The 15,012-nt window shown below is 39.4% G+C and overlaps 1 protein-coding gene across 1 annotated transcript in view; it reads left to right on the top strand.

Annotated features, from left to right (window-relative positions):
- The window catches only part of LOC130079475 (protein eva-1 homolog C-like), a gene marked incomplete at its 3' end in the record, with an annotated part of 32,931 nt that overhangs the window by 14,117 nt on the left and 3,802 nt on the right, over positions 1-15,012 (top strand). The window contains exons 2-4 of the mRNA XM_056244757.1: positions 3,732-3,949; positions 6,794-6,917; positions 10,031-10,183. Of these exons, the coding sequence (XP_056100732.1) occupies positions 3,732-3,949; positions 6,794-6,917; positions 10,031-10,183 (495 nt within the window). The remainder of the gene's footprint in view (positions 1-3,731; positions 3,950-6,793; positions 6,918-10,030; positions 10,184-15,012) is intronic.

Below are 15,012 nucleotides of genomic sequence, written 5' to 3'. Positions count from 1 at the left end.
TCAATTTGATGGCGGATCCAGAAAGGTTCAAACGACAATCACCAGTGACAACAGATTCACCCGCTGTAAAATGCAAAAGACTTTCGGAGTTTACAGACTTTACAGAAAAAAAGAGACTGCAACCGGACCCATGCGAAAACAGGGATATCGGAAGGGCTTTTGAAAGGTGGCGTGAACTCTTGAAGGGGTTCAAAACGGACGCAGAGACGGCTTTTATTCCGTGCCTCGGAATATTGATTAATGCAATAAATTTGCATCTGATAACAGATACGTGTGTTTGTATTTCAAAAAGAACCCGTTCTAAGGAACATTCATTTATTGGTATGACAATTAGAAGTTAGACTGCACAGAAATGGAAACTGAACTACAGGTAGCTCTAATACCCATTGAATGTAGTCACGCAATGCTGACGTTGTTAACATTAACAATTTGAGAAAAAAGTATATTTTGCACGGTTTGACGTGGTATGATAAGCGATCGTTTGATTTAATCAGCGCGATTTACTGCAATGCTTTTTTCCCTTTAGTTGGTCAGAACAAAAGTGGATGTTTCTTACTTGTTCAGACATTTTCCGGTGAAAATTCTTATGTTGGTCATACTTCCAAAAAGTGTAATCTGTGATTGCGAATGCCAGTATCCACACCGGCGCGGTGACTGACAGCCGCACATTCTCCTCAAACATTGTGTTCATCCGCGCTGTGCCGTGTCGAGGCACAACCCACGTAAAGTTGATAATTCCGCGAATAACTGCAATTGCAGATTTCAAACAGAGATGGCGACAAAGAGGAAAAACTACGGACTGCAGCTTTAAACAATACTACAATAACACTAGGCAGTATTCAGTGTATACTACAATATGTCGTTTGCCATTAGCAGTGTACTAGTATTTAATTCCAAACACAGCCATAGTGTCTAGAATGAAATACTAGAGTATGACTTACTGCACATAGTAAGTACATAGATATAACAAACTATATAGATAGTGTGCATCATGCTAAACATTTCAAACAATAGTTTTTTTTTTAAGTGGCCTCTTTGAAGTATGCCACTTCAAACACTCTTTTGAATCTGTCAGTTTGAATTGTTTTAATTTTTCAGAGGAATCATAATAGAGTGCATTAGTGCCCACTCCCTGAAGTATTTTTTCCATTAGTTTTTCCCCTGATTTTTTAAAAGTCTTCTAAAAAAGCGTTATAAGCCATGAACCAAGCCAATCAGCTACGAGATGAATCACAACACTACAAACTTTGATATGAAGCAAAAAAGTATTTGAAAATCAGACTAAAAGACAAAGGTACAAAACTGTGAACTTAACGGCTTTAGTGAGTGAAAGAACTACAATCCCATGAGGCATTGCAAACAGCATAATCGAATTAAAAACGATGGCGAAACAAAACTACTAATTTACAAATGTTGATTAGTGGGCGGGGCTAACAAGATCTTTTTGGCGTGTGTTGCTTGTTTCGACTCTGATTGGTGGAATTTTTCTGTACGGCATCTTGGGAAATGTAGTTTTTCACCACAAATTCTGCTGTTAAACCCTATTATTTTAAAACTAAGCTGAAATAACGCGGGCTGACGGCTTTAACAGAAGCAAATGCTATCGATTAACAACCTCGTAGCATACAGTAGGTCGGTCGTTAAAGGTTTATAAGTTACTGTTTAAAATCAATTTCCCTATGGAGAAAATGAACAGGTTTTTTACTTCCGGAACCCGACTGTTGCACTCTTCCCTGCAGCTCTGGCTCTTTCTGTCTGTTTTGACCTGGTTTTATTCTTGTCTTCTGTTTATTGTATGTTGTGTTCAGGTAAACCTGCACCTGAGCTGCTTTGAAGCGCTTTATATTGGTGTGATCAGTGGCCTAGAGGCCGTTCTCTGATTGGAGATCCCACACAGGTGCTGTCTGTCATTTGAGCCCTGATTGGTGAAAGGAGCTGTCAATCAGCGGCTGGAATGTTGGCTTCTTTCCGAGAACAATAGCAGGAGGGATTGTGTTCGGAAAGCCTAAAGCCCTCCGAGGAATCCCGAGTGGATTGTACAGCATTCCTTTCATGAGCAGGAGAACAGGCCTTCTGTATCACACCACGCTTTCAACATTATTATTTCATTATTTTATCATGCATTTGAGTGTCTTTGTTATTTTTGGTATTTATCAGGCTGATTACAACACATTAAATCATGGTGACCATACTTTTACTTTCTTTAAAATATAATTGATTGCTATTAATCTATTATATTTTATAATAAAAAGGCATGCAATTACCAGGAAACTCCCATTGGGAAAGGGAATCTTAACGAAAAGCTCTCGCCATGTGTTATAAATAGTATTTTATTATTTGATGTGAATGTTATCATTAACATGATATCGCGACAATGTCAGATTTGAAAGAAAATTCAGTCTGTTAAAAAAAAAAAAAAAAAAAAACGTTTTCATGTTAAAGTCAGCATGAAATGGAAGTTGCGAGCGTTTTCTTCCCTAGTGTGACGGATATCCGAGTGAAACAGATTCTCGAACAAAACAACAAAAAGTAGGGCGGGACTTGATTTTGTCCATCAGAAACTGATTGAATTGTTGAATGGCTGTGGTTTGCTATTGGTCCATCTCATGTGATTGACAGGTTGCCCTGCCCTCATGCCAGTAAACGCGTCTACACAGAAGGGTCCATATAAAACAAAATTCCATACAAATTTTCATCCCAATTCCATAAAAAAAAAGACTTTAAGCTCACATTTGTGACTAGCGTCTCTGATTGAGATGAACACAATGAATTTTAGGAATAAAGAATAAAGAGTCACTCTCTGCGTCTTCCTCTCTGATGAATAACAAGCTTTGAATAGTTAAATGTGTGTTTCCTGATGTCATAAGCCCCGCCCCCTGAGTTCTGTGGTGTTGTAACTGTAACTGTGTCTAAATGCAGTGACCGTGACAAATGGAGCTCATTAAGATTAATAGAGGATGAAGGAGCCTTGATTTTGTGTGTGTGTGTGTGTGTGTGTGTGTGTGGTCCTGGTAATCCCTACATTATTGGGACAAAATGTCCCCACAAAGATCGCAATATGGCAATATCTGAAATCCTTGAGGGGAGAAATTTTTGGGTCCCCATGAGAAAAACAGCATATAAATCATACTACTTTTTAGAATAATGTAGAAATGCAGAAAGTTTTGTGTGATGGGCAGGTTTAGGGGTCGGGTTAGTGTAAGGGGAGAGAATATACAGTTTAAACGGTATAAAAATCATTTTGTCTCTGGAAAGTCCCCATAAGACATGGAAACCCAACGTGTGTGTGTGTGTTGAGCCTTTGGTGGTCTGATCCCTACAGGTCTGGGCTGGTTGTGTATATTGAGGTAATGTTTAGTGCTTGGTGTGTCTGTGTGTCCATTATTCCTTTGATGAGCTGACATCACTCACTCGGCACGGAAGCGTTTGTGTAAATCGCTTCTTTCCGTTGTGAAGCTGGACTGTTAGGATGAAACACTTTCTTTGTTGAACCTACTTAAACAGAAAGTAAAAGCACTCATTTAACAGTATTTTTGTGGTTAATTTTTCTTTCTCGTACTGAATAATTTATTGAGTGGGTCAGAACACCTTAGCAACACTCTAGCATTGACGGATTGCACAGACAAATCACACTCATGTTTTGTTTTTTTCAGAATTTGAAAATGAGATATGTGAGAAGATGATAGTTTACAGTGAAAGATAATAACAGCTGTGTTTTCTTTCAATGGAAGGTTATCTGTCCCGTGTGCTGAGGAATTACACTGAACAGGCGTGTGACGGAGAATTCCTGACTGTCCGCTGCCCGCCCAGAACCTCCATCACCGTCCAATCGGCTTTCTACGGCAGAAAAGACCCCGCCCACTCACCTCAGTGCCCATCCACTTACAGCAGTGCTGGAACACACTCCGTGAATGACATCACTTCCTGTCATGTGTCTACATCTTTGCAGGTAATGCACATTATTTATAAAATATTTATAATATAATATTTTATAAATTTATATATATTTATTATTAGCTTTCATTTTTTTAATTGGTCATTTTAGTGGTAAATTTATTTGAATTTTTAAATTCAATTATTATTATTAATAATGTATTAATATTATTAATTAAATTATTTTAATTTTAGTTAGATTTTGTTGGTAATTTTAGTACTTCAACTTATTTATTTCAGTTAGTTGCCAAGTTTCCAACATTTCTAATTTTCATTTAAGTTTTTTAAGATTTTCATTTAATATTTATATTTTATTTTAGCTTTATTTCGGTTACTGAAAATGCTTTATATATATACAGGTGAAACTCGAAAAATTAGAATATCGTGCAAAAGTTCATTTATTTCAGTAATTCAACTTAAAAGGTGGAACTTATATATTATATAGACTCATTACATGCAAAGTGAGATATTTCAAGCCTTTATTTGTTATAATTTTAATGATTATGGATTACAGATATGAAAACCTTTTCACAATATTCTAATTTTGAATTTGGAGTTTTCATAAGCTGTAAGCCATAATCATCAAAATTATAACAAATAAAGGCTTGAAATATCTCGCTTTCCATGTAATGAGTCTATATAATATATTAGTTCCACCTTTTAAGTTGAATTACTGAAATAAATGAACTTTTGCACGATATTCTAATTTTTCGAGTTTCACCTGTATTAGTTTTTGTTTTATTTAACAATAACAATGATTCCTGATGAATAAAACCAAAACCTGTCCCGGCAAAAAATTTATTCTAAGAACATTTTTCTAATGCTCCCATTAAGTTATGAAAATGTTATTTCTAAATTTTCAAAAAGTTGAGAATGTTAGCTAGGGTCCTACATTTTTATTTCTTGTTGAATATTACTACGTTTCACTCAGAAGTATGTCATATTAAAGAAGTAAAATAAAAAAACTCCATATCTTCTTCTTATTTGTGAATGTGAATCCACTGTATGTGTGTGGCCCAGTATTATATCATAATGAGGCTGTTTGTGTTTTGTGCGTTTTAAATGTGTTGCGACACACAACGTGGCAGAATCTGTTTTGAACTGCCGCATCTGTGACAGCGCACGCACGCGTTATTTACGGTTGCGCGCTTGGTAAAACCACACGCTATAAACACACACATGAACAGCACTGTGTGCAGGAGTAAAATTACACTCTGTGTGTTTTTATGCCCAGAGGGAAGGAATCCACTGCGGGGAAATGAAAGGAGTGGAATGTTTTTTACCTGAATGAAAACATGCCATTCAAAGAGCTGTCTGTCTCTCTCTGTGTGTGTGTGTGTGTGTGTGTCTGTCTGTCTGTCTGACTTCCTGTCTGTCTGTCTGACTTCCTGTCTGTCTGTCTGACTTTCTGTCTGTCTGTCTGTCTGTCTCTCTGTGTCTGTCTATCTGTCTGTCTGACTTTCTGTCTGTCTGTCTCTCTGTGTGTGTCTGTCTGTCTGTCTGACTTTCTGTCTGTCTGACTTCCTGTCTGTCTGTCTGACTTTCTGTCTGTCTGTCTGTCTGTCTGTCTGTCTCTCTGTGTCTGTCTGTCTGACTTTCTGTCTGTCTGTCTGTCTGTCTCTCTGTGTGTGTCTGTCTGTCTGTCTGACTTTCTGTCTGTCTGTCTGTCTGACTTTCTGTCTGTCTGTCTGTCTGTCTGTCTCTCTGTGTCTGTCTGACTTTCTGTCTGTCTGACTCTCTGTCTGTCTGTCTGACTTTCTGTCTGTCTGTCTGTCTGACTTTCTGTCTGTCTGACTTTCTGTCTGTCTGACTCTCTGTCTGACTGTCTCTGTCTGTCTGACTTTCTGTCTGTCTGACTGTCTGTCTTTCTGTCTGTCTGACTGTCTGTCTGATTGTCTGAGTTTCTGTCTGTCTGCCTCTGTGTCTGTCTCTGTTTGTCTGTCTGTCTGCCTCTGTGTCTGTCTCTGTTTGTCTGTCTGACTGTCTGTCTGTCTGTCTGCCTCTCTGTGTCTGCCTGTCTGTCTGCCTCTCTGTGTCTGTCTGTCTGCCTCTGTGTCTGTCTCTGTTTGTCTGTCTGACTGTCTGTCTGACTCTCTGTGACTGTCTGTCTGACTCTCTGTGTCTGTCTGATTGTCTGAGTTTCTGTCTGTCTGCCTCTGTGTCTGTCTCTGTCTGTCTGTCTGCCTCTCTGTGTCTGTCTTTCTGTCTGTCTGACTGTCTGTCTGTCTGACTGTGTCTGACTGTCTGTCTGATTGTCTGACTTTCTGTCTGTCTGACTGTCTGTCTGTCTCTGTTTGTCTGTCTGTCTGCCTCTGTGTCTGTCTCTGTTTGTCTGTCTGACTGTCTGTCTGTCTGTCTGCCTCTCTGTGTCTGCCTGTCTGTCTGCCTCTCTGTGTCTGTCTGTCTGCCTCTGTGTCTGTCTCTGTTTGTCTGTCTGACTGTCTGTCTGACTCTCTGTGACTGTCTGTCTGACTCTCTGTGTCTGTCTGATTGTCTGAGTTTCTGTCTGTCTGCCTCTGTGTCTGTCTCTGTCTGTCTGTCTGCCTCTCTGTGTCTGTCTTTCTGTCTGTCTGACTGTCTGTCTGTCTGACTGTGTCTGACTGTCTGTCTGATTGTCTGACTTTCTGTCTGTCTGACTGTCTGTCTGTCTCTGTTTGTCTGTCTGTCTGCCTCTGTGTCTGTCTCTGTTTGTCTGTCTGACTGTCTGTCTGTCTGTCTGCCTCTCTGTGTCTGCCTGTCTGTCTGCCTCTCTGTGTCTGTCTGTCTGCCTCTGTGTCTGTCTCTGTTTGTCTGTCTGACTGTCTGTCTGACTCTCTGTGACTGTCTGTCTGACTCTCTGTGTCTGTCTGTCTGTCTGCAGAAGATGTTGGATGAATGCGAGGACAGGCGGAGATGTGAGGTTCTTGTCAACAGTCGTTTGTTTGGGACGGACCCCTGCCCGACCATTAGCAAATACCTCAGTGTGCGGTACAAGTGCAGGCCGAGTGAGTTTCTCACACACACACACACACACGTTTTCTTGGCTATCTAAATGGGAAAATTGTATAGCCTTCCATTGTTTTTATATGCAGCTAATTATAAATACTTGAACCTAACCCTAAACCACACCCTAACCATAAGAGAAAACTTGTTTACAAATGATGACGTCCCCAAAAAAGGGTTTAAGGAGTTTTTGTCAGGTTTAGCTAAATTCTGGGTATAAATTTGTCACCAAAATATAGTTAAAGGAGAACTCCGGCGCAAAATTAACCTCTGGTGTAATAACACATTGGTACAGACTAAATCGTTCCCTGAGATTTGTTTTCATGATAATCGAATATAAAGAGTTTTATCTCTAAAAACAGTTTAGCTTATAACGCTAGTATATTGGGCATCGAGTAAGCAAAAAGAGATCGCTAGTTAATACCATTAACAAGGCTCAAATTAGCCCCACACTAACACGTTAGCATAATGAGTGTCCTTACATGCAAACCGAAGCATTGAGAACTGTATAGACAGTTTAATAAGAAGATACTTTACACAGACAGTACAGTTAGCGCATACAGACAGCAGCCATCTTGGAAAACAGTCTCGATCAATCGAACCACGAAGGTGAGCGAACAGTACGTGTAGATATTGAAGATAAGATAAATTATATTTATTTTTTTATTTTCTCTGTTGCGTTCAGTGCTTCTCTTATGCGCTCAGTGCTTTCTTCCGGAAACAACGGACCATATGAGATTCCAAGTCACAGTTCAGCTCACGTATCACCGTGTTCGTGGTTTGACTGATCGAGACTGTTTTCCAAGATGGCTGCTGTCTGTATGCGCTAACTGTACTGTCTGTGTAAAGTATCTTCTTATTAAACTGTCTATCCACTTACAAAGTTCTCAATGCTTCGATTTGCATGTAAGGACACTCATTATGCTGCCGTGTTAGTGTGGGGCTAATTTGAGCCTTGTTAATGGTATTAACTAGCGATCTCTTTTTGCTTACTCGATGCCCAATATACTAGCGTTATAAGCTAAACTGTTTTTAGAGATAAAACTCTTTACATTCGATTATCATGAAAACAAATCTCAGGGAACGATTTAGTCTGTACCAATGTGTTATTACACCCGAGGTTCATTTTGCACCGGAGTTCTCCTTTAAGTAGGTAAATGTATACACACACACACACACACGTCCACTCAGCCAAATGGCTACGTCTCTCCTCTATTGGCTGCTTTCAGCAGGTTTTGTGTTCTGTTAGTCGAGCAGAGAGAAGTCTGTCCGCTTCTGTCCTTCCTCTCATGCAGGTCTGATAAATAAACCTCTGCACCTCAGTTACAGGTCACTGTGTGTGTTAAAGCTCTACGGATACAGACACACACTGAATTGAGCTGAATATCACACTATTGTCTTCTGTAGAGCTGCTTATAGAATCAAGTTAGTTTCATAATTGATGAATCTTGAAACATCGACACCGTTATTGAACTGGCTTGAGCTGAATAATGACACTATCGCCAGCTGAATTTGAATTTGACCCATAATTGATGGATATTTTTTGAAGTTTGCTTCATTGATTCTGTTATTTTCCTGTTTATTACCCAATCTCTACTGAATAAAGCTCTATAAAAATAAAGGTGACTTTACTTGATACACACAAGCTCATTTTAAAATCTTGTTGCAATCAAAATGGACACTATTTACTTTTTAAGTACTAAAAATTAAATATTTTTTATACCCTTATGCTCACCAAACCGGTCAAAAGAAGTGTACCACAGTTTCCACAAAAATATGACTGTTTTCTACATTGCTAGTTATCAGAAATGTTTCTTGAGCAGCAAATCATCATATTAGAATGATTTCTGAAGGATCATGTGACACTGGAGTAAATGGTCACACTGCACTTTTTGTTTCATTAATTTCCATTTATAAGCATGCGAGTGCGGGAGACAGGAAACACAAGCTCATGCGAAGAAGTTTCACATTTCGCTGCGTTCCAGTTTGGTGAACTCTGACCTGCAAATTCGTATCACGTCAAGACGTGTGACCAATAGAAGATCGAGAAAGCCACGGCTTGACCTCTTGGCTGCATTGAAAAAGTAATAGTGAAGTACATTGTATATTTTTACTTTTTACAGTAGGTTTATTATATTTGTTATATGTTGAATTTATGTTTATAAAAAAGACGCTTCAGAGTGTGTGAAAGTCACGGCTTAATGATGCTGAAAATTCAGCTTTGCATCACAGGAATAAATTACATTTTAAAATATATTCAAATAGAAAACAGTTATTTTGAATTGTAATAATAGTTCACAATTTTACTGTGTTTTTTATAAAATAAATGAAGCCTTGGCGAGGAGAAGAGACTTATTTTAAAGGGGTCATGAATTGAGAAATACATTTCGCCTTGATCTTTTGACATATAAGACAATGGAAATTACTTGTTAAAAATAACTCAAAACTTCCTCGTTAGTCCAAAAACAGCTTTTATTGAAACCAAGCTCAGAAAACGTCTCGTTTCGGATTTTGTCAAATTATGATGTCATAGCTTGACGAAAGACCGCCTCTGCAGAAAAAGGTCGACGCCTACTTCTACATCATTGCCTCTTTAGCCCCGCCCACCAACTCACCCATGTCATGTAGTAGTAAATACAAGACAGGATTACTCCAGCAACAAAACCATAGAGACGCCTCTGAGGATTACAAGACGTTTTGAAGTACATTACACCTCAAAAATAAATCTTAATTATTCCAAACTTTTGAAATCTGTATTTGATCAAAATACAGTAAAAACTGTCATGCTGTGAAATATTTTTACAATTTAAAATAACAGTTTTCTATTTAAGCTGTGCAACGATTAATCGCGATTAATCGCATCCAAAATGAAAGTTTGTGTTTACATAATATATGTGCGTGTACTGTAATAATTTTGTATTTATAAATACACACATATGCATGTATTTATTTAAGAAATATTCGCATGTATATATATTTATATATAATTCATATTATATATCGCGATTAATAGTTGCACAGCCCTAGTTTTAATATATAGTATTATATAGTAAAATGGTTTTTGAATGGCGTTTCATCATGACCGTGTGTGTGTGTGTGTGTGTTCTCTCTCCAGATGAGTATAAGAGTAAAGTGGTGTGTGAAGGGGAGCGGTTGCGCTTGGGCTGTAAGACGGGGATGCAAATCGCGGTTTATTCCTCCATGTTTGGCCGCACGCAGAAGGGAACGCTGGAGTGTCCTCCACACCACCAGAGAGCGCCGTCTGTCGGTGAGAGCTCAGACTCATTTCTCCTTTTTCACAATGCCTGCTACCGAAATCACATACTTCTGTACTATATAGTAGGTGAAAAACAGTTTGTGACAAAAGTATGTCTGAATTCATAGTACTCATAAAAGAGTAAGCAAAAAGTAGTACTACTTCCGGCGAGATTCTGAAGTGTGCATATGATGGATACTTTACTATCCCATGAGGCCACGGGAGAGGATTTGTTAATGACAGTGAAGCGACTCAACTGACGCTGGTAGGTCACATGACAGTGACAGCATGGTTAATCTAGTACGTCCAGATTATATTCTGACTACACACACTCATACTGTCTAGAACTTACTTTTTTAGCGGCCGTGAAGTAATTACTTATTTAAAACAAGTACCTAGTCAAGAGACAGTGATTTCGGACGCAGCCCAGGTTTAACTGTGGGTGTGTCTCAACCAACTCCCTGGCTGTGTCCGAAACCGCTCACTCGTTCATTCATTCACTAATCCCTATATAGTGTATGGCATTTGAGTGCACTATATCTGCAAGGAGTGAATGAAATGAAGTGAGTGAATTCGGACGCTGACGGTTACACTGTGCGTCGGAGAGCTGGAGCTGTCGCAGAAACGGCTTCGTCACACGTAGTGATAAAACTACTTTTATCTTACGTTACTTACTTTATAAAATAATATTAACAACAATAACAATTATAATGACTTTATTTTGTAATTATATATACCTCCGTGCCAGCTTTGTAGTTTCATCGATTGAAATTGTTAGAAACTCACGCTCACAGATGACGTGGTCGTCGAGCACCCTCGGGCGACCGTTATGATTACATTCGAATGAACAGATGATTAATTAATTTTTTTAAATCATCCACCAAATTATGACCCTTTCCTTACAGTTTAACGAATTAACAACAATGCCACAAATTATTAAAACACCTGGCTTATAGTAAAACACATCAAATTGAGTTAATGCCTAAATAATATATTTTAATAAAAAAATATATATATATACCTATATCATTTACCCTATTAATATCAGTTCATTTTAATTTTAACATTCATCTATTTGCACTTTCAGCACGCTCAGTCCTCTACGCATTGGATTCTGGGAAATAGTGCTTCAGCAAGTGTACATCGGATGTACACTCAAAATCAGAGAGGATTGTGGGTAAAAGTAGTGAGCGAATGTAGGGAATGATGTCGTTCACTCAGAATTCGGACACCACTACAAAATGGTCGACACCCTATATAGTGCACTATATAGTGGATAGGGAGCGATTTCCAGTAGCACCTCATTGCAGTACACGAGATCCAGGGGGCGGAGTTGGATCCAGATCTAAGGGGTGGAGATGGGTAGGATTAGGGGTGGAGTTAGGGATAAGGGGGCGGAGATGGGTAGGATTAGGGGTGGAGTTAGGGATAAGGGGGCGGAGATGGGTAGGATTAGGGGTGGAGTTAGGGATAAGGGGGCGGAGATGGGTAGGATAAGGATTAGGGGTGGGGTTAGGGATCAGGGGGCGGAGATGGGTAGGTTTAGGTATATGTAAGGTGGGAGGAGTTGGATCTGGAACCAACTCCTCCCCCTGGATTTCGTGTTCTGCAGTGAGGACCATCTCGCAATTTCAGACACAGCTCCTATCTTCCTACGTCGTCAATCAGTATATCTTGTACACGAATTCATGCACTGTTAAGGACAGGCTCACTACACATTGGGACACTGATGACACTATTTCTGGTGACATGACAACATCCACATTGTACAACATCACTACTGGTATTAGGGTTGTCAATAAACCGCGATACCAAGTCGGCCATTTTGTTCACGCGCTCAGCTGTGATTGGCTACAATTATCAACGCTTCAAAAACGTTGTCTTCACTGAGCGCTTACACGGATACAGACAGGAACATTTGAAAGCAGGCGTCTATCAGCGGATTTCTAATATATACGCTGTCGCTGATAGACCTCTACGTTCACACACTCCTGTGTTTATGTGTATAAGCGCTCGGTGAAGAGCGTCTATTTACAACATGTTTTTGAAGTGTTGATCATTGTAGCCAATCAGAGACATATATGTTGAGCGCATGAACACAATGTCCAATCAGAGGTGTTTAAGGATCCGGTCAACAGCGCTCAAAATGCTAAGGGGAAATGCTGGTGTCATTTTTTTAATTTTAGTGACGATTTACTACCGAAGTTGGTACTTTTGACAACACTAACTGGTATTTATGAACAACAGCAGAACTGATATCTTTCTGACATTATTTTTTTAATGTTGTTTAAAGTAACCTACATTTTGATATTAATATTTTGCTTGTTACATAGACATGCAACACCTTCAGGCTTTACAAACTCACACCACACACTCTCTTATATGTTAACTACCTCTTATGCAATTACCTAAATTAAATGTCTTAAACACACAAACACACTGAACACCTGTGTAAATGCGAATGACATCACATCTCAGGTGTTTGATTTTACCTCTTCATTTCTCCTGTTTCTACATGTTTGTGTTTGTATCTGTGTGCGTGTGGAATATGATGCTGTCAGTCCGTCTCATTGTTACTGTTCCAGCATCAAAGGAGAAAACTGTATCGTTGTGTGCCTGTTCTGGGGAAGTGCTCCGCCAGGAACATGTTTGAATTCATGGAAGCTTCTCGGATGTGTGGGAGGATGTACAGTTAGAACGTCACTCGCTTTTTGTCTTGAGATGAGTATCAGCTAATCTCATCTCCTCTTACACTCCTGGAGGGTGTGTGTGTGTGTCTGTGTGTTTGTTCAGATAAACACTATGTTATTAGGACAAAATGTCCCCTTAAAGATGGAATAATCTGAAATCCTTGTCCTTGCGGGGACATTTTTTGGTCCCCATGAGGAAAACAGTTTATAAATCAGACTAAGTGATGTTTTTTTGAAAATTTAACAATGCAGAAAATTTTGTGTGATGGGCAGGTTTAGGGGTCGGGTTAGTGTAAGGGGAGAGAATATACAGTTTGTTCATAGAAACCATTACGTCTATAGATAAGTCCCCGTGAAGCATGAAAACCCAACGTGTGTGTATGTACAACTATCTTTGTGAGGACCAGTTAGAGTTTTAGACCATCGGAGTGAGGACAAAGAGGGTAAATTGTGGACATTTTGGCCGGTCCTCACTTTTTAAGACCCTTTTAAAGGCCTGTTTGAGGGTCAAGACTTGGTATTAAAGCAACACTAAGTAAGATTTTTTACCTTAAAATAATGTTTCCAAAATCGTTTCAGTGGTTCATTAAGTCGTAACAGGGTGAAAGACACTTCTGGATTCGCTTTGCGGTCCTATATCTGCTATAACCACGCTATGTAAGATTGCCAGATAGGGTCGCGTTTCTGTAGTTCTAATGAGACATAAGAAAACTACAAATTTGACTTGCTTTACGTCAAGCGTTACAATAGTCATTATTTTGTTTTTCTTCGTTTCTGATGTCGCAATACATCATACTTTCATGAAATCATGCAACATACTCTACCTTGTCTGTGGACATCGTTCATTCCAAAGCCGGTGGTGGATAAACAGCGAGCGTGCGTGCGACAGTCGGTTGCGCTAGGCTAAATTATTTACAATCTGAAGGGCGACCGCAGAGGAAAGGTTACTTGGTGTTGCTTTAAGGATAAGATTATAATTTGGTTATGGGTAGGTTTAGGGAAAGGGTAAGGAGATTGCTTTGTGTCAATAGCTATGTTTCCATCCACCTCTTTTTATACACATTTTGGGATATCGCATAAAAAATATATGCGTTCGTTTGAGTCGGATAAATGTTTTATCCGATCAGAAAACGTGTGCATAGACTATGGAAACACATGTGACTTTGCACGATGGGACGGCATAACTGGACCAACCAGCGCACCGATCCCGTTGCTCAGCGTCTGAAATGCTGTTTTGGTTGCTCTGAAACGCCTGAGCAAAGTCTGTCGTCAAAGTGGTTCGGTATAATAACCTCCCAGAACTGTCTTACAAGACGGTGAGAGCTCAGAAAGCAAGGTAACACGTTATTGCGTTTATCGCGCCCTGAGATGGAAGTAATTTATTATACTATATATGACAATTATTATATACAGTGGCTTCTCTTACTTTTCTAAGTGATATTCAGCACCAGTTTATCAGGAAGTGACGATTTTGTTCTCTTCGACTCACTCGATGGAAACGCTGCTATATTTGCAAATGTTTTGTGTGTGAGTGAGTGAGTGAGTAAGTGAGTGAGTGTGTGTGAGTGAGTGAGTGAGTGAGTGAGTGAGTGAGTGAGTGAGTGAGTGAGTGAGTGAGTGAGTGAGTGAGTGAGTGAGTGAGTGACTGAGTGTGAGAGTGAGTGAGTGACTGAGTGAGTGAGTGAGTGAGTGAGTGTGTGTGAGTGAGAGAGTGAGTGAGTGTGAGAGTGTGAGAGTGAGTGAGGGTAAGAGTGAGTGTAAGAGAGAGAGTGTGTGTGTGTGTGTGTGTGTGTGTGTGTGTTGGGGGGTTGGGGGGGTTCACTTCACACCCTCTTAAACAGTGCTTGACTAATCACCCTGACACTGGACTCAGTAACGAGGTTAATGGGGTCTGTTTTTCTCTCTGGACTTCCTGTCAGGTAAAGAGAGAGTTTCACCAGAAGCTGTTCAAGAACCTCCATCTCAAGAGTTAAAGGTCATTAAAGCCGTTAAAACTGAATCAATCAGAACCTAAAGACTGTTAGGCCTTAAAAACATTTGAAACAAATTTGATTTTGAGTGAAATATTCAGCAGGAATTAATGTAGAGCAGGATTTTGATTGGATTGTGAAAAGTGATGATATTGGATAATATAGGCATAGTCTACATTAT

The sequence above is a fragment of the Rhinichthys klamathensis genome, unplaced genomic scaffold, assembly GCF_029890125.1.
Source record: "Rhinichthys klamathensis goyatoka isolate OS25496 unplaced genomic scaffold, OSU_Roscu_1.1 h1tg001078l_1, whole genome shotgun sequence".
Taxonomy (NCBI): domain Eukaryota; kingdom Metazoa; phylum Chordata; class Actinopteri; order Cypriniformes; family Leuciscidae; genus Rhinichthys; species Rhinichthys klamathensis.
Note: the sequence above shows the minus strand (reverse complement) of the source record. Positions and strands in the feature narration are given on the sequence as shown.